The sequence below is a fragment of the Mesoplodon bidens genome (assembly GCF_964165515.1).
Source record: "Mesoplodon bidens genome assembly, chromosome: 7".
Classification (NCBI taxonomy): domain Eukaryota; kingdom Metazoa; phylum Chordata; class Mammalia; order Artiodactyla; family Ziphiidae; genus Mesoplodon; species Mesoplodon bidens.
In genome coordinates this window covers 107,605,490-107,624,297 of record NC_138164.1, presented here as the reverse complement: position 1 = coordinate 107,624,297, position 18,808 = coordinate 107,605,490, and the positions used below count along the sequence as shown (strand labels likewise).

General features: G+C 51.2%; 1 protein-coding gene across 1 annotated transcript; it reads right to left on the bottom strand.

The window, feature by feature from the left end:
- Window positions 1-12,006: 12,006 nt before the first annotated feature.
- Window positions 12,007-18,133, bottom strand: SLC3A2 (solute carrier family 3 member 2). The gene is made up of 9 exons (XM_081240575.1): window positions 17,560-18,133; window positions 16,986-17,159; window positions 16,305-16,399; window positions 14,617-14,685; window positions 14,453-14,511; window positions 14,120-14,300; window positions 13,864-14,007; window positions 12,645-12,728; window positions 12,007-12,518 (listed from the first exon to the last, which is right to left on the bottom strand). Exons 1-9 carry the CDS (start codon window positions 17,990-17,992, stop codon window positions 12,156-12,158), a joined length of 1,602 nt encoding a protein of 533 aa, XP_081096701.1. The 5' UTR covers window positions 17,993-18,133; the 3' UTR covers window positions 12,007-12,155.
- Between the last annotated feature and the right edge of the window lie 675 nt (window positions 18,134-18,808).

Below are 18,808 nucleotides of genomic sequence, written 5' to 3'. Positions count from 1 at the left end.
CGGCTTGGTCTTTCTGTTGAGCAGGCCCCTTCCTAGAGCCAGCCAGGACTTGTCTAGAGTCACCTCAATAGAACAAAAGACATTCCTCCTTATCACCCAGGAAGCTCTAAGGGATTTAGGAGTTCTGTGTCAGGAACCAGGATCGAAAACCAAATACTAGAACAAAAGATGCTCCTAGGGCTTCCCTGGTGGCGCAGTGGTTGAGAGTCCATCTGCCGATGCAGGGGACGCCGGTTCGTGCCCCGGTCCAGGAAGATCCCACGTGTCGCGGAGCGGCTGGGCCTGTGAGCCGTGCTCCGCAACGGGAGAGGCCACAACAGTGAGAGGCCCGCGTACCGCAAAAAAAAAAAAAAAAAAAGATGCTCCTAGCACCCCTATCACTCAGGAAATTACAAGGCAAGAGTTTGGGAGCCAGAGTTTGTGAACTTGGACAAATCGCTTTATTATTCCAATCCCCTCCTCATCTGTAAAAGACGTATACTCATGCTGGGCCTGTCACATATGAAACACTCAGAAAGCATTGGCTTTCTCCCCACGTCTGCAGTGGGTGAAAGCATTTCACTTTCCCTTTCTCATGCTCCTCTGCCTCTGCCCAGCCAACTGGCGGGGGGCGGGGGAGGGGGGTGCGGGGCAGGGGGACACACATTACACCACAGCCCTCAGGATCAGTAAAGTACTGGACACATTGTCTGTGACACAGTAGACAATAAATGATCATTAGTATATTATATTTTTGCTTATTATTATATTTTGCCTTAGACAACTGGGAACCAGACAGGAAGCCCATAGGTTTCTCTGACTCCTATTAGCATTCTTCCCCTCTGACATGTGAACAAACTCTCTTTTTGAATCTTTTTTTTTTTTTTTTTTTGGCTGCTCTGGGTCTTTGTTGCGGCACGTGGGCTTCTCTAGTTGTGGCGCCCAGGCTTAGTTGCTCCGCGACATGTGGGATCTTAGTCCCCCAACCGGGGATCAAACCCGCATCCCCTGCACTGGAAGGCAGATTCTTAACCACTGGACCACCAGGGAAGTCCCTCTTATTGAATTGAACCCGTGTCCCCTGCATTGGAAGGCGGATTCTTAATCACTGGACCACCAGGGAAGGAATATGTATGTGGTCTTTGTCCCCAGTTCCTGACACAGAGCTTCTAAAACCCTTGGAATTTCCTGAGCGATAGAGGTGAGAGGAGTGTCTTTGCTTATTCACAATGAGCCCATTTCAACCTTTCCTGAGTTTGTGTTAATGAGGGCATTCGAGGGGCGGGGAGCTAGATAGCTTCAGGATGGGGGCTGGTTACCAGAGGAATCCACTATGTGAATAGAGGGTTGGAATTTTCAGCCACATCACTGAGTTGATCACTAATGGGCAATGATGTCTTCAATCACGCCTATGCAATGGAACCTCCGTAAAAGCCGCTGAACAGCAGAGTTCAGAGAGCTTCCAGGTCGGTGTACACAGCAAGGTGCTGGAGGGTGACTCACACAGGGAGGGCATAGAAGCTCCGCACACCTTCCCTCCCCCATACCTTGCCCCGTGCATCTCTCCTGTTTGGCTGTTCCTGAGTTGTATCCTCTCTAATAAACTGGTAGTACTAAGTAAAGCACTTTCCTGAGTTGAGCTGTCCTGGTTGTCTCTAGTTGTCCTAAAGAATAACTGGACCTGAGGAGGGAGTTGTGGGAACACTCTGAATTTATAGTGCCCGTGACAACCTGGGACCTGCAACTGGCACCTCAAATGGGGACAAGTCTTGGGGTTAACAAGCCCTTAACTCGTGGTATCTGTGCTAACTCCTGGTAGCTAGTGTCAGAGTTGAATTGAATTGTAGGACTCCCAGTTAGTGTCCAGAGAATTGGTTGGAGTGAGGGGGAAAAAACAACACATAAACACACACAAACACACGCACGTGGTGTCAGAAGTGTTGTGTAAAACCAGTTCAGACTATAGCACAAATGAGGAAACTGAGGTTAAGATGTTTCATCTGGATAGAGCAGGAGTCCATCCCCCAGATGACCTTCAAAGCCATGCTCTCCTCCTCTTAACCCTGACGGCCACCTCACCTGGGTGACTCACTCATCTTATCAGTGCTGTTGGCATGACCTCCTCAGCCCCAGGGACCTCACTCTCCACTTCACGTCAGCCACACCCAGTCCTCAGCTGCGCCCTCTTCCAGAGCTTACCCTCCAGCGTCCTAACTCCTGCTCCCCGCCCCCGCCCCCGCCAGGCCCTGTCCTTTTTGTCCCAGTCCTTCAACCCTCTCCCCTGCCATGGCTTTTCCTTGAACCGGGCCCTCTTTCATCAAATATCCACGATCCCCCAGCCCCTGGCTTTCCACTGCAAACTCACCACCCTGGACCAACGCCACCAGCCATCCATCTTCCCTTGTCCTACACAGGGGCAGTCAAGCACTGCTGGGAAAAAAGTCCTGCCACCTTGCAGATTGGCACCAGAATCAATGCAGGGTTCCTGACCTCAGCCAATGGGCTTCATGGTGCCATCTAACCACCCCGGTACTTGTCCTCAGTCAGCTCCCTTGCCTTATTCCCAAAGGTGTTCTCAGCTTTCCCCTTCTCTCCTCATTCTCCTCTCCTCTTTCCCTACCCTCCGTGCTCACAAGTGACCTTGCCTCCTTTGTGTTCACTTAAATGAGCTAACACTCAAACTCTGTTTAAGAAATCTTGCAGTCACTGCAGCAATTATTCTACCTCCCACACGTGGGAGAATAGGCATGTGCCAGTGCCCCCCTTCTGGCTTCACAAAAAACTCACAGGTATTTATACCTTTTACAAAACAGAGATGTGAATTTAAATATTATTGCCAGGGCAACACATCATTAAGGAAGACAAGCAATCAGAATTACAAGCTTTTTAAAAGTTAAAGGTTACTTTCACAGGACAAAGCAACAGCCTCTTAAATTTCATTGTTTGACAAGACTCCCTTGTTAGAATTAACATTTGCAAGGTTGGTCTTATGATTCAGGAAAGAATCTACTTTTATTTCTGCTGCTTCAGAAGAAGATGGAGGAACATCTTCTCCTTATCATACTGAGATTTTTTTTTCTTTTCTTTTTTTTCTTTGGCCACCATGTTAAGGGGCCTGGAGTTTTCAAGGCCAAGTGCTGAAATTCCACTAGTTAGCACCAAGAGAAACAAAGTCAGGTCTGAAGCAGACTGTTCACACTGCCTGGCAATCCATCTACATTTCCCTCAGACGGTGGCATTCCACTCCGTCAGGGATGGTCCAACTCCAGTGTGCATGAGTCATCTGGCACTAAAATGCAGATTCAGATTCCGATTCAAGAGGTCTGGGGTAGGGGAGTTGTCTGATGGTGTAGTGGTTAGGATCCCAGGCTTTCACTGCCGTGGCCTGGGCTCAATCCCTGGCCAGGGAACTGAGATCCCACAAGCTGAATGGTGTAGCCAAAAACAAAAAAAGAGGTCGGCGTGGGCCTGAGATTCTGCATTTCCAACAAGTAGATGATGTACTTAGTCCCAAACAGACACTGTGAATTATGTCCTGGATATTTATTCATACTTCCTCCCCCTCCTCAAATCTCCAACACTTAGGAGGCCCCAATCTGAACTCTCAGCTATTGACCATGTTTCCTGTTTGGCTGAGAAAACAAAAGCAATGTGCGGTGGAATTCCACAAATTCCACCCCACCCCACCCCACCCCTCCCCCATCTACCCACCAATTCTAAACTCGCTACTCCACCTCCTCTGTGACCAGCTCCCAGTAAAGGCCAGCCCCACCCCATCCCCACACTAGATCCCACCCGCTCTCCGGACCTCAAAGGCATCCATCCAGCAAGGCTCCTCTCTCCAGCATTTTCCCCTCTCCACTGAAGCACATATGCTGTGATCTTAAATAAATAAATAAAAAGCCTTGTGTTGCATATTTGAAAGTTGCTAAGAAACTACATCTTAAAAGTTCCCATCATTGGGCTTCCCTGGTGGCGCAGTGGTTGAGAGCCCGCCTGCCGATGCAGGGGACGCGGGTTCGTGCCCCAGTCCGCGAAGATCCCACATGCCCCTCCCGTGAGCCACGGTCGCTGAGCCAGCGCGTCCGGAGCCTGTGCTCCGCAACGGGAGAGGCCACGACAGTGAGAGGCCCGCGTACCGCAAAAAAAAAAAAAAAAAGTTCTCATCACAAGAAAAAAAAAAACTCTTAACTATGTATGATGAGAGATGTTAACTAGACTAATTGTGATGATCACTGCCCAATATATACAAAAAATATCAAATTGGTATGTTTTATGTCAATTATATCTCAATTAAAAGATAAAGTAAAAATTAAGCACCTTATCTTTGATAAAGGAGGCAAGAGTATACAATGGAGAAAAGACAGCCTCTTCAATAAGTGGTGCTGGGAAAACTGGACAGCTACATGTAAAAGAATGAAATTACAACACTCCCTAACACCATACACAAAAATAAACTCAAAATGGATTAAAGACCTAAATGTAAGGCCAGACACTATAAAACTCTTAGAGGAAAACATAGGCAGAACACTCTGACTTAAATCACAGCAAGATCCTTTTTGACCCACCTCCTAGAGTAAAAACAAAAATAAACAAATGGGACCTAATGTAACTTAAAAGCTTTTGCACAGCAAAGGAAACCATAAACAAGACGAAAAGACAACACTCAGAATGGGAGAAAATATTTGCAAACAAAACAACTTACAAAGGATTAATCTCCAAAATATACAAGCACCTCGTGTAGCTCAATATCAAAAAAACAAACAACCCAATCCAAAAATGGGCAGAAGACCTAAATAGACATTTCTCTAAAGAAGATATACAGATTGCCAACAAACACATGAAAGAATGCTCAACGTCATTAATCATTAGAGAAATGCAAATCAAAACTACAATGAGATATCATCCCACACCAGTCAGAATGGCCATCATCAAAAAATCTACAAACAGTAAATGCTGGAGAGGGTGTGGAGAAAAGGGAACTCTCTTGCACTGTTGGTGGGAATGTAAATTGATACAGCCACTATGGAGAACAGTATGGAGGTTCCTTAGAAAACTAAAAACAGAACTACCATACAACCCAGCAATCCCACTACTGGGCATATGCCCTGAGAAAACCATAATCCAAAAAGAGTCATGTACCACAATGTTCATTGCAGCTCTATTTACAATAGCCAGGACATGGAAGCAACCTAAGTGTCCATCAACAGATGAATGGATAAAGAAGATATGGCACATATATACAATGGAATATTACTCAGCCATAAAAAGAAATGAAATTGAGTTATTTGTAGTGAGGTGGATGGACCTAGAGTGTGTCATACAGAGTGAAGTAAGTCAGAAAAAGAAAAGCAAATATCATATGCTAACACATATATATGGAATCTAAGAAACAAACAAACAAAAATGGTCATGAAGAACCTAGGGGCAAGACGGGAGTAAAGACACAGACCTACTAGAGAATGGACTTGAGGATATGGGGAGGGGGAAGGGTAAGATGGGACAAAGTGAGAGAGTGGCATGGACATATATACACTACCAAACGTAAAATAGATAGCTAGTGGGAAGCAGCCACATAGCACAGGGAGATCAGCTTGGTGCTTTGTGACCGCCTGGAAGGGTGGGATAGGGAGGGTGGGAGGGAGGGAGACGCAAGAGGGAAGAGATATGGGAACATATGTATATGTATAACTGATTCACTTTGTTATAAAGCAGAAACTAACACACCATTGTAAAGCAGTTATACTCCAATAAAGATGTTAAAAAGAAATTAAACAGTGAAATAATTTTTAAAAGCCTTTGGCCCTCTTCTTCCTCCAGCTAGTGCCTCATTTCTATCTTCCTTAACAGCTACACTGTCTAGTCACTGACTCCAAATTCCCTCCTCTGATCCTTCTAAACCCCTTCCAGTTGGCTTTTGCCCTAACCTCAACCAAAACTGCTCTTGTCAAGGTCACCAAAGACCTCACCCTGATCAACACCGTGGCCAAGGCTCTGTCCCCGGAAGCATTTGACGTTTCCTCCTCGCTTTGTCCCGAGGCCACACTCTCCTACCTACCTCACTGGCCCTCTTTCTCAGCCTCTGCTGCTGGCTCCTCCTCCTCTCTCCCCTCTGAAGGGCTTGGCCCTCAGTCCTTGGTCCTCTTCTCTTCCCTTCCTACACTCACTCCCCTGGTCATCTCCTGTCGTTTCGTGGCTTTAAATGCCAGCCATGCGCATGACGCCCAAATCCCCCTCTCCAGCCCAGAACGCCATGAACACCAGAGCAGCACGTCCGACGAACATCCTGACGCTTCCATTTAGATGTCTGCTAGATCTCAAAAGCATCAGGGCCCAAACTGAGCTGCCAATTCCCTTTTAAATCCCATTTCTCCGGCCATCTTCCCCACCTCAGTAAGTGGCAAATCCAATCTTCTAGCTCCTCAGGCCGAAAACCTTAAAAGCATCCTTGACTCTTCTATAGCTAGGCACCCCCACCTGCTCCAGGCTCACCAGCACCCTTATGTGAACTAGAAGAGGGCGGCCCTTCAGTGCAGACACAGTACCACGTGGGTGACTTGTCAACCAGACGGAGCCCTTTGTGAGAAGGAGAAGGTGATCCCCCTGCATCCCGGACTCAGGACCACTGCAGGTGGAGCACGTTCTGCCCTTCAGCAACGCCCGCGTCTGGTGACTCTGTGCCCAACCGCACACGCATTGGCAGCATGTCCCCAGTGGCAGCCTCCCAGGCAGTTCCAGTTAGAAGACAATTGTACTTCCTGCTGCTTGGCGCCCGCTTCCTGCCCATTTTCCAAATCTGGTCCTGCCTCCTCCTGGCAGGTCCGGACGGCCTTTCAATGGGTTCGTTTGCTGCTTAAGAAAACCAGGAACTCTGAGAGATGCTATCTCGAAACTTTTACCAATACCTCCCACCCTTAACATTAGAAAAATCCGTTTCTGCACCCTCCCCTGGAAGGGCTCTGGAGAAGACCACCAATGATCTCCTTGTCACCAAACTGCAGGCCACCAGGGACAGCTCTGCTCTGACCCTGACCTGGCCTCTTTCTCCTGCCTTCCCATCCCCCCACCCCAGGGCTCTGTTCTCTCCTCTTCCTCCTCCTCCGCGGGTCCCTCTTCCACTGTCCCGTGAATGTTGCCAGTTCTCAGGGCTCCAGCCTCTCCTTTCTGCCCTTCTCACCCTGCACACTCACCATCACATCATTCACACCCACCGTAGGTACCCCCACCTCTACCACTCTGCTGAGCTGTAGACCCTCCTCCACTGGAAACCTCCACCTGCCAAGTCCAAGGGCACCTAAACCCAGCACATGTGCATGGAGTTGATCACCTTCCCGCCCGCAGCTGCTTCTCTTCCTGCCTCCCCCGCTTAGCTCCATGGCCCCAGCCTGCTCCTCCAGCCTCCTAAGCTAGAAACTCAGGAGTCACCACACAGCAACCTTCTCCCCTCACATCAAGTCTATCCCTCCTAGGCTATCCCGAAATCCTGGAGCTTCTTCTCTCGAAACATCTGTCCAAGCCATCCCCTCCTCTGCAACCGCACAGCCTCTGCCTCTCTCTTCCAAAGCTTCCACCAGCCTCCTAAACGGCACCCAGTCCTGACCACCCTCAGTTTCTTGCAGCAGCCGAGCCAGAGTGAGCTCCCCAGAACTCAGTCCTGACTGTGTCACTCCCTACCAAGCACATCTCAGGGGTTTCCTTTCTCATTGTTATCTGAGCTTCTTATAGACTCTCGTGTTTTATCCCAGACCTTCCGAAACAGAATATTCAGGAGAAAAACCAGGACTTTTCTTTCTAATCATCATCCTTGGGCATAACTAAGCAAGGCAAACGTTGCGCTAGTGATTCCCAAACTGCTGTGGGAATCATTTAAGAAAGTTAATTAAAAATAGACTCCCAGGCTCACTCCCTTGGAGATTCCAATTCAGTGAATGTTAAATGGGAGAGACTTTTCCAGAGGATTCTGCATAACCAGGGTGGGAACCACTAATCTACAAACAGGCAAAGTATAGCTAATTTGAGCATGGCTGTTAAAGGCCTTGGTGCTTCAGCCTCCGGTTGGCTGTCACCACTCTCCCAAGCTAGTGTGGTCCAAAACCACACTCACCATGGTGTATCAACTGAGTGGCTAGACATAATGTCCCCTCTAGCTGGGTGGCCCTGTCCTCTACTACATGCATCACACAATTGCCTGCTTGTGCCTCAGTCTCAACTCAAATGAAGGCTCCAAGAGGCTTTCCCCTATCTCTCCTTGGTTAAACACTTTGTCTGCACTCCACAGGGCCCAGTTTACAGCTGCCCCACAGCCTTTACCTCAGAACTGTGATTATTTGCACATCTGCTTCCACTCCAATCAGTGAGGCCCAGAACAGTGGCAGTCTGTTAGTCCCCTTTATGCCCCAAGGCATAGCACATTGATTGGTACTGAGACGAATGGAAAATGTCAGTTCCCTCCCGGACCCGCAGGTAACTGGCTAGAGGCCCTGGGGAGAGACCGAGTCTGGTGGCACGGGGGCTTGACTATGGGGTTAAGGCCTGGGTCTACATGGCAGCTCCACTGCTGTGTCCAAGAGCAGAGGTCCCTTACCCTATAAACAAGGTCCCCACAATCCTCATAGATGTATCACAATGACTGAAAAAGGAAAAATAAAAAAGTGAAATCTTATTTAACCAATTATCTCATTTAAACACAAGTGTGCTTAACCCTTAAGAGGTGGCTCCAGTGCTTAGGAGGCCAAGCATGTGGTCCTTTGGAGACTAGAAACCGTATTCTTGTTCACCCTGAATCCAGAAATGAGGATGGTACCAGGAACAGAGCAGTAACTCAAAAACTGTTTGTTGAGTGAATGAACAGCAGAGGTGCCTTTCTGTGGAAGCCACCTGCCCTTGGCCCTCTGCCTCCATTTCAGGGGAGTCTTGCTGGCAGCTCCGACTGCCCTGGGGAGAGGCATTCTGGCCACTTTCCTCATCTGTGATAATAAGGGTGAGAATTCCTTCGTCACAGGGTAGCTGCAGGGCTGACGACGAGACAGCTCCTATGACTGCATCTGGCTCTATTTCCTTCTGTCCTTAACGTGGGCAGTCAGGGAGAAATACGTAATGGTTCTTGCAGATCTCAGAGGGCCTGCAAGTTCATGTTCTCACTTGTTCCTCCACAGCACAGAGGTCAGAGTATTACCAGGATTACTCAGCACCACTGGAAATTTGAATGGCTTCATTTAATTTTTTGTTTATTCATTTTATTAAAAACAAAGAATATGGGGGGAGTTATTGTTTAATGGACAGTCTCAGTTTGGTGTGATGAAAAAGTTCTGCAGGTGGATGGTGGCGATGGTTGCACAACACTGTGAAGTACTTGACGCCACTGAACTGTGTGCCTAAAAATGGTTAAAATGGTAAATTTTATGCTATGTATATTTTACCACAATTTTTTTTAAGGGTTAAGCCCACAGTAAGTTGCAAAACACACAATCATGATGAGGCTCCATCTGTAGTGACCCCATGATACAAACTGTGGATCAGAGGGGAGGCCAGGAGGCCGAGGGAGAGGGGGAAAGGGAGGGCTGGAGCTGGGACCCTGGGAAAGGACCAAGGAGGGAAGGGGTGGGGAGCCTCAGGAAGAGGAGAGGCCCAGATTAGATGTGGGCCAGAAGGGGGAGGGGCCGTGAGGAGGGGAAGGCAAATTCTAGGCAGAAGAGAGCTCAGGTCCAACTGGCAGGCTGCAGGGTGTGTCTTCTCAGGAACAGAAGTCTCAGAGTACATGCCCTATGCACGCCTTCCCTCACAGCCCTCAGGCCAAGGGTCAGCAGACAAGGACTGGACCTTAATTTGGGGCCTCTAATCCTTTTGATCTGTCCCTTACATCAAGACATCCTTCGGACACCCAGTCCCGACCGAAGCCCCCTCCTACAGGAACGAGTGTTCTTTTCCCTAAGAGGGCCAAGCTCAACCTGAGGCTGTGAGGCCAACCTAAAAATCATTATGACTGCAAATCCTGTGGCTCTACCTGCAAAATAAATGCAGGTTCCCAACACTTCTTACCACCACCAAAGTCTGGCCTTTGCCCTCAGTTACTGGAAGGTGATATCTAGATGCCTGGAATGTCCTGCCTGATAAGAGTGTCTTTGTTAGTCTGGGGCCTTCAGACATCAGAGAGTCTAATGATGTGATTTATTTATTTTTTTTTGTTTGTTTTTTTTTTTTTTTTTTTTTGCGGTAAGTGGGCCTCTCACTGTTGTGGCCTCTCCCGTTGCAGAGCACAGGCTCCGGACGCGCAGGCTCAGCAGCCATGGCTCACGGGCCCAGCCGCTCTGCGGCATGTGGGATCTTCCCGGACCGGGGCACGAACCCGTGTCCCCTGCATTGGCAGGCGGACTCTCAACCACCGCGCCACCAGGGAAGCCCGTGATTTATTTTTTTAAAAAATAAATTTATTTATTTATTTATTTTGGCTGCGTCAGGTCTTTGTTGCTGCACGCGGGCTTTCTCTAGTTGCGGTGAGTGTGGGTTACTCTTCATGGCAGCGCGCGGGCTTCTCATTGCAGTAGCTTCTCTTGTTGCGGAGCACGGGCTGTAGGCACTCGGGCTCTAGAGCGCAGGCTCAGTAGTTGTGGCGCATGGGCTTAGCCGCTCCGCGGCACGCGGGATCTTCCCGCACCAGGGCTCGAACCCATGTCCCCTGCATTGGCAGGCGGATTCTTAACCACTGCCACCAGGGAAGTCCCTAATGATGTGATTTATGATGAGGGCGTTGGGACACGGGGCATCTGGAGGGGCTGGAGACTAAAGCTATTAGCCGGAACCTCCGGGAGGGGCTGGAGAATAAACGTCAGCCACGTGGGCAGATGTGATTAAGCCTCAAGAAAAACTCTGGACACCAAAGGTTTAGGCAAGCTTCCCTGCTTGGCCACACTCTGTGGGTTATAGTCAGGAGGTCTGTGACAGGACTCCACTCCACTGGGAAAGGACCATCAGACGCTTCACGCTGGGACCCCTCCCAATCCCAGATGGGTCCTGTGCTTCCGTCCTTGGTTTTTGAATGTGTATCCTTTCTCTATAATAAAACCATCATCTTAGTGCTTTCCTGCATTCTGTGAGCCTCTCTAGCAAATAACCCACTGATGGTCATGGGGACCCAGAACTTGCAGCTGGTGTCTGAAATGAGGGCAGTCTTTTGGGGACCGTGCCTTCCAACGGTGCAGTTTGCCAACAGTTCGTCCCCACCCCCGCCACCCCCCTACTATGTGCCTTACTATACCCTTCACCACCTGCCCACCCCTTGCCAACCAGACCTCATCCCTGGGCCTCTCCACCTCATTCCTCACAAGAGTCAGATGTGCTCCCACCCAGGGCCCTGGAAAGCTCCTTCCCAGACATCTAGCAGGTTAACTCCCTCCTTTCTTTCAGACATTTTATTCAAATGTCACCTCCTTGGTGAGGCCTCCTCTAGCCCTCACCCCGAACTCCCCCCATGCCACACACCTACCTCTTTCCCTGCTCTACTTTTTCCTCTTGAACACTACCACCGTGTCCACCATACGCTTAATTTTATACATCTTCTTTCTTCTCCATCTCCTCACGAGAATATAAGTCCCAAGGACACAGGGATCTTTGTACTTTGTTCCTTCCTGTGACCCCAGGACTAGAACAGCTCCTGGCACATGCTGAGCACACAATAAATTCTTGTTGAATGAAAAATCTGCAGCATCTTTTAGAAGTAACTTTTAGAAAACAGGCCACCCCGCTCCCACTTTTTCTCCCAGAAAGGTGAAGTCTGCAAAACAGGCAAAGTGACCATGCTTGGCTGGAGACCACTGCTGAGGAGGTAAAGGAAAGTCAGCCGGAGCCGAGACCTCCGGGCTGGGTGGGAGGCGGGGTGCTAGTTCATCCTGACACCACCTTGCTGTTGTGACCTCGACATGCCCCTTCCTCTCTGGTCCTGATCACTTGGTGGGGTCCAGTGGGGGAGAGGGGACGAAGGGGAGAGAATTTCCTGCCGTTGACAGAGGGTACAGGGAAGGCGAGGCCCTACCAGGTAGGGGTGACTTTTATTTGAAACCAGAAAACACCCTATTTGGGGGTTCATCTGTAACAGTTTAAAAAAAAAAAAAAAAAGAAGAGAGAGAGAAACCAGAACTCAAAGGGCCTGGGGAGGGGAGGGGAAGGGTAGTGGGCCCAGGTCAGGCCAGGTAGGGGAAGCGGAGCAGCAGCCCCTCGTGGGGCTCCAGGTTCAGGTGCTCCAGCTCAAGAGGGGCGCCCTCCTTGCGGCCCGGCTGGGTGCTGAGCAGCAGATCCACAATGGCTGGCAGGCTGGTGCCGGCAGGCAGGCCGGAGGCCCCCAGCCTGGCGGGCTGGCCCACATCCCCGAAGTTGAGCACTACAAGGAAGCGCTCGTTCTGGTCCCACTGGCGGATGTAGGCGAAGAGGTCAGGCCCCGAGGAGAGCGCGTGGAAGTCTCCGTGCAGCAGGGAGCGCTCTTTGCCCCGCTGATCACTCAGCCATCGGAACAGGGAGAGGAGGGAGCCAGGGTCTTCGCTCTGGCCCTGCACACGGTATAAAGTGATAAAGATACAGCAGAAGGGGGTGAAGGGCTCCCCGGGGCGTGAGCTCCCCCCGGCCACCTGCCCTCACCCCTTGCTGATCAGGCCCTGCCCATCTGAAACCCTTACCTTCACAGTCATGGTGGTGTTTACAGGTCCTGAAGTGTTGGGAAAGCTGGATTCATCCCACAGCATGACCGGGGCCTTCACAGGCTAAAAGGCAGGGGAAACAGGGCTTGGAAAGACCTGGGCCGCTCTCCAACTCCTCGTCCCGCTTCCAGCCCCACAGAAGTGTAACCTCCCCTACCTCAGGGCCTCACACACACTGTCCCCTAGCCTAGAGGGCACTTCTCCCAGACAGCCACAAGCTAGCCCCTCACTGCCCTCTGATCCCTGCTCAGGTGCCTCCATCGGGTTTCCTGTGGCCATTTGATATAAAACCACCCACGTCCCCTACTCTCTAGGCCCCTTACCCTGCTTTCTTGCACACAGCAGCACCTGGCATCTTTATCAATATGTGCTTACTATCTAATTTCACCACCTCCAGCTCTTTGGTGCATCGCTGTATTTTTGTTTCCTCCACGCCTAGCATGTAGGAATTACTGCATAAAGCTTTGTGGAATAAGTGAATGACAGGTTCTATAAATATCAGCTTAGGGCTTCCCTGGTGGCGCAGTGGTTGAGAGTCCGCCTGCCGATGCAGGGGACGCAGGATTGTGCCCCGATCCGGGAAGATCCCACATGCCGCGGAGCAGCTGGGCCCGTGAGCCATGGCCGCTGAGCCAGTGTGTCTGGAGCCTGTGCTCCGCAACGGGAGAGGCCACAACAGTGAGAGGCCCACGGACCGCAAACTAAATAAATAAATAAATAATCCGCTTAGGTGTCAACCTCCAACCCTGTGGCTAAAGCTAACCGGGTGCCTTCATGGTCTTACCCCACCAAGGCACTCGCTGCGTGTACTTCTCTTACTCATCTGGTTCCCCCACACAACTCTGAGTCCCTGGAGAGCACAGCCTAATGCAGAGTACCCGCTGCCCAGTGAACGAACAAATTACCGAGGGATGGCTACCATGCTGAACTCCTACCAGGAGCCAGGTACTGCATTTTAAAATACGCCCTCATTCAGTCCTAACTACTCTATAAAAAAGGTAGTATCACGGCAGAGATGACCAAGAGTCAGAGAAGTGAAATAACCTGCCAAGGCCGCACAGCGACTGACCAGCTGGCTGACAAGCAATCCAGCGCAGGCTCCTCCCCAAGGCCCTTGCCTGTCCACCGCCAGCCACAGAACCACCGTGACGGACGAATGCAGCCTCCCCCACTGTGTTGGGCAGGCAGCAAGCGGTACCTGTCCAGGAAGGGCGGCTTCCTCTAGGCCAATCTCGTCTCCGTAGCTGAAAACTGGGGTCCCTGGCAGGGTGAAGAGCATCAGCTGGTAGAGTCGGAGGAGCTGAGGTGGCACGAAGGAAGTCAGGAGCCCCGACTGAGACAACTGCAGGAATGGAAGCACTGGTGAGCCCCAAGGCCCGCCTCTGCCTCCACCCGCCAACACTCCTTTTTTCCGAAAGGCCACCTGCTCCCTCTCCTACCATGGTGGTACTCACACTCCAGCTGCACCAGCGGCTGCCAAAGGCGTCCAAATACTGGGTGACCAGGAAATTTGTATGCTTCCCAGTGAAACTGGAGGTTGACAGGTAAGAGCTGGTCAACAACAGGTCCTCGGTGGATTCGAGCAGGCTGAGGATCTGCTGAAGGTCGGAGGAGTCTGTGCCTGCAATCAAGAGCCTGCACAGAGCAGAGCAGGAGTCAAGGTTAGTACCAGACAAGAAAGGAAGAAGGTGTTTTGGGCTAGGAACACTCTGCTTCCTGGGGCTAGTACTCCACTGAGGGGTTCCCACAAAGGAGCTGAGTTAGGGAAGCCAGGGTCTGGGACCCACCTGTCTTCACTGAAGCTCTTAGTGATGTTCCGCCACTCAGCCAAGAATGAAGACGCATCCTAGAAGGAAAAGAGCAGAGGCAAGAAGCAGGGAACACTGTCAGGCCCTGGCGGGTGCTTCTGTTCTCACCCAGGCTCTGCTTCTCGCATGGAAAGGGTACTCACTGTCAGATTCCCCACATCCCGGACCTGGAACCCATCCACACCAGCCTGCAGCCAAAACCTCAGAGCTTCCTATAGGAGGGAGGCAAAAGAACAGAAGAAAGATATCAACACTCTGATGCAAAGGCTCAGCCCACACTAAATCTTGCCTGCCACACACTCTCCCGTGGCCTCTGGAGAGTCACTTGCCTTGAACGGCCTCACTTTCTTGCCTCTATTATAAACCTGTAGGTAGCCTTTAGTTCCCTTCCATTCTAACCTATCATTGATCTTCTTAGTGATACAGCGCTCTACTTCTCTACTCCTCCTCATGGTGAATCACAAAGCTTTACCTTTGACCCCTACAGAAAAGACCTATGAGGAAAGTGTGTTCATGTTCATACATGTAACTTCATTTAACACTTAGCATGTATGGAATGCTGGTATACTCATTTTACAGATAAGGAGACGACGTCAGAGAAGCAAGGAGGCGTGCCCAAGGCCACAATCAGAGAGCAGCAGAGATGGAACCTAAAATGCTAACCAAGATCCCAAGAAGAGTATACTTACTCCTCTCCCAGTTTCCTGGAGCCTGCGGAGGGTGTAAGTAAAAGAGCTAGTCAGAGCCAAGACCAAAGATAAAAAAGTGAAATTCAAAGCACAGCCCCAGGGCAGTTTAGCCAAAGATTTGAAAAGAGAAGCCAGCTCTGCAGAACAGGCCCAGGCCTGAAGCCCTGGCATTCATGGGGCACATGACATAGAACCCCACTCCTGCTGCCCCTCTCTTCCTCTTTCTCTCTCTGATCCATGTGTTCTCTCCTCTAGTCTCCATCTTCATCTGAGGCTACCACACCTCATGCCACACCATCTGAAAACATTCCCTTCTCAGTAACTTTTAAAGGGTCTTCCAGCAAGTAGCAAGGAGTGAACCGAATGACCCCAAGAGTCAACTGAAATCAGTCAACTGGGACTACAGAATTCTACCTCAGAATCACAGCTGCCAGCAAAGTGTCAGAGTCTGCCTCCATTTTTGTTCTACCCTTTCTGAACTGGTCAGTTTCCTAGAACCCAGGCATTAGGGGCTGGGATGACATTCAAAGCCCCACTCCCAGCCTGCAGGGTACAGAGTTTGAGCCTAGGCCTTCAGAGTAGGCAGGTTAGAGAGATAAGACTAGTTGGAACATCAAATCCCAGGGCACATTAAAGACCTGTGAACCTCAGCTTCCTCATTTACAGATTAGGGATACTGACAGGGACCTTGTTTGGTTATACAGGGGATTAAAGAAGGTATATAAAGTACTCAGCATACTTCCAGACACATAGGAAGACTCCAATGCTTACAATTTCAGACTGGGCTCCACTCCGAAACACATCAAATAAGAAAAGGGAAACCAGACAGGACAGAATTCCCATAGAGAAAGGGCTTCCTCTCCCAAAAGGAAGAAAATTCACATCTGAGAAATTCCCTTCCTGGCACTGTCACCCTCAGAGTCAGGGAAACAAGGAAAATGAGTGGTCAGAAAAGGAACAAACAAAAATAAGGGTGCAATGCTTGCCTATCCTTCTGCCTGTGGGAGGAGCATGCCTGCTTGGCTCCAAGGAGCAAGGGGCCCCTTGGCTGGCACCGGGCTACCGTTTATAGAACTTGCTATGAAAGGACCAAACAGCCCCAGCATCCCGCTCCCACATGCCACAAGCACCAACACACTCACCTTCACTTTGGTGGCCACAGTGTCAATCTGAGTGGAGTGGAACCACAAGTTCTGGCCCTTGTAGTTGGGAGTGAGGTCTAGGATGACCCGGATGCCTAGAACAATGGAGGAGGAGGCAGTTGATAGAAAGACTCTGGGGGGAGGGGAAAGGAGGAAATCAACAAATATAAGTCGGCAGAGTATTTCCTGCGTATTGGTACAAAAGCTTAGATTTGAACCCTGGCAAAACTCTTTCCATCGAAACAGAGATATGAGCAAGTGGCGGGGCGGGAGGCGGGGGGAGGGTAGTGTAACAGAGAAGGCTGAGCTTATGAGGCCCTGGGCCCCTCACCCCCAAAGCAAACCCTGTTCAATGTAAGAAAAGACGTTACTTGGGTTTTTTTTCAAAAGGACCCACTGTTTTACAAGTTTTAAAACCACTGATTTGGCAAAAACCTACATTTTGCAAATAAGGGCACTGAAGCCCAGAAGTTAAATAACTGCACATCCAAGTATAGAAAGTCTCTGAACCACCTGACAAGTCTATTTTAGGCTGAAGCCTAACAAACCTCCCCTGTACCCGCCCTAGGAAAACTCGGAGCCACTCAGCAATAAACCAGACAATAAAGCTATCCGGCCTTTCCTCTGGTCAGAAGGCCAAGCCCTTCCTAGCCAAGCCCTTCCGAGCTCTAGGACACCCACTCTTTTTCTTGGCCGATTGCAGGAGACTGTCAAAATCTTCCTTGGAGCCAAAAGTGGGGTCGATCTGTTCCAAGTTGGTCCCTGTGAGGTCATCCTTCTGGTTCTCGTGAATTGGGCCCAACACAAAACCTTTTACCTTCAGGGTGCTCAAGTAATCAAGCCGCCCCTTCAGGCCTGAAATGGAGAAGCAGAGTTTAAAGTGACGCCTCCCTGAGGCCCCTGATCGCCCCTATTCTCCCCGAGACGAAGTGGGGGGGGCGGTTTGGCTGGATCACGAGAGAAGCTGTTGTAAGGAGACTAGCACATTGCTTCAGAAACCTGCAGCGATAGGCTACTGGCGCCGGGAGGGGAAAGGGAGGATGCTGAGTCAGCCACCCTCAGGAAAGAGGGAGTGGGGGGCGGTTTCCTTCGAAGAAAGAAGGAGGGGCTACGTCCCAGGGGGCGGTCACCAGTACCAGGAAGGGTGGAGAACCAGCTGGGTCAATCTGGGCACAGGGGTCGAAGCCGGTGACCAGTTAAACCGGGGGAGCGCGGGGTGGGGGTGGGGGTGGGGGTGGGGGAGCCCCGGACTCACCCACTAGGTCGCCTGCGTCGCGGCCCTGGAAGGCCTGAAGATCGCCAATGCGGTAGAGGGCGCCCTTGTGCCACCAGCTCATTGCGGGCAGCTCGCGGCAGCGCGGCGCCCGAACGATGATGACCACGGCGCCCGCCAGCATGCCCAGCCAGCCGAGCCAGAAGAGCAGCAGCAGCGCCCAGCGGGTGCGTACCCAGCCGGGCCTGCCTGCCACCTTCAGCAGCTCCTCTTTAGACAGGCCTGTGAACTTGGCCGCGGCCGCCGCGTCCGCCTCGTCGTCGGCCACCTTGATTTTCACCAGACCATTCTTCTCGGTGCCGCCCGCCACGGCCACAGCCACAGCCGCCCCCGACGCCGCGTTCATCGGCTGCTTCTCGGGTTCCAGCTCGTTCAGCTCCACTTCCTTCATGTCCACCTCGGCGTCCTGGCTCATGGTGCCTGCGAAACCGGCAACACGACGCAGCCTGCGGTCAGCTGGTGGCTAGACAGCTGCCCGGACCTCCCGGCCCCTGAACACTCTCCCAGGTTTCCGTGACTCCGCTCAGCTTCCGCGACCGCGTCTGCGGCCGGGCGGGCGCGGTCTCTGGGACTAGGCACGGAAGCCCCGCCCCGGCCCGCCCCTTAAAGTGGAACATCCTGGATTGCTCTTCCAGGGACTGAAAGGGTGGGCGGCGGCCGAGGGAATAATGTTGGGAACTCGCTTCCGACGGCCGTGTGGTCCAATTCCTCACCTCGAACAGTCTAGCCCTAAGGTTCGGACACAAAGAAGGCTGAGCACGGAGCCACCTTTAGGTGGGCGGGGGTCTGTGCTTTGTCCCGCCTCAGGTCCCCGCTGGTCCCTCGCGCTGCCGGAAAGTGGGAGTAAAGGGGATATCCAGCACTGCGGGGGGGTCCCGAGGCCCTTCTTTGCCCACTCCGAAGGTTTGTGACTTCCCTGGACACCACCCTCCATTTGCCCCTGGCCCAGGGCTCAGGCCACCGCCTGGTCTTCCCAACTTCGCATGGCCACTTGACCTCTCAGAGCCAATCAAACTCAGCTCAGCCCTTTCCCCCACCAGACCTTGTCTTCTCAGGCCTCTGGGACTTGGCGCTAGACCTCCGATTCCCCGCAGGGCTACTCCCACTCTTTCAAGATATCTTGAATTTAGTTCAATTAATTCATCATGCGGCAACTATTTACTGAGTGCCCACTACAGTACTGTGCTTTATTAACTTTAGTGAATCAACCCTAATCTAGTCTTCCCCATGA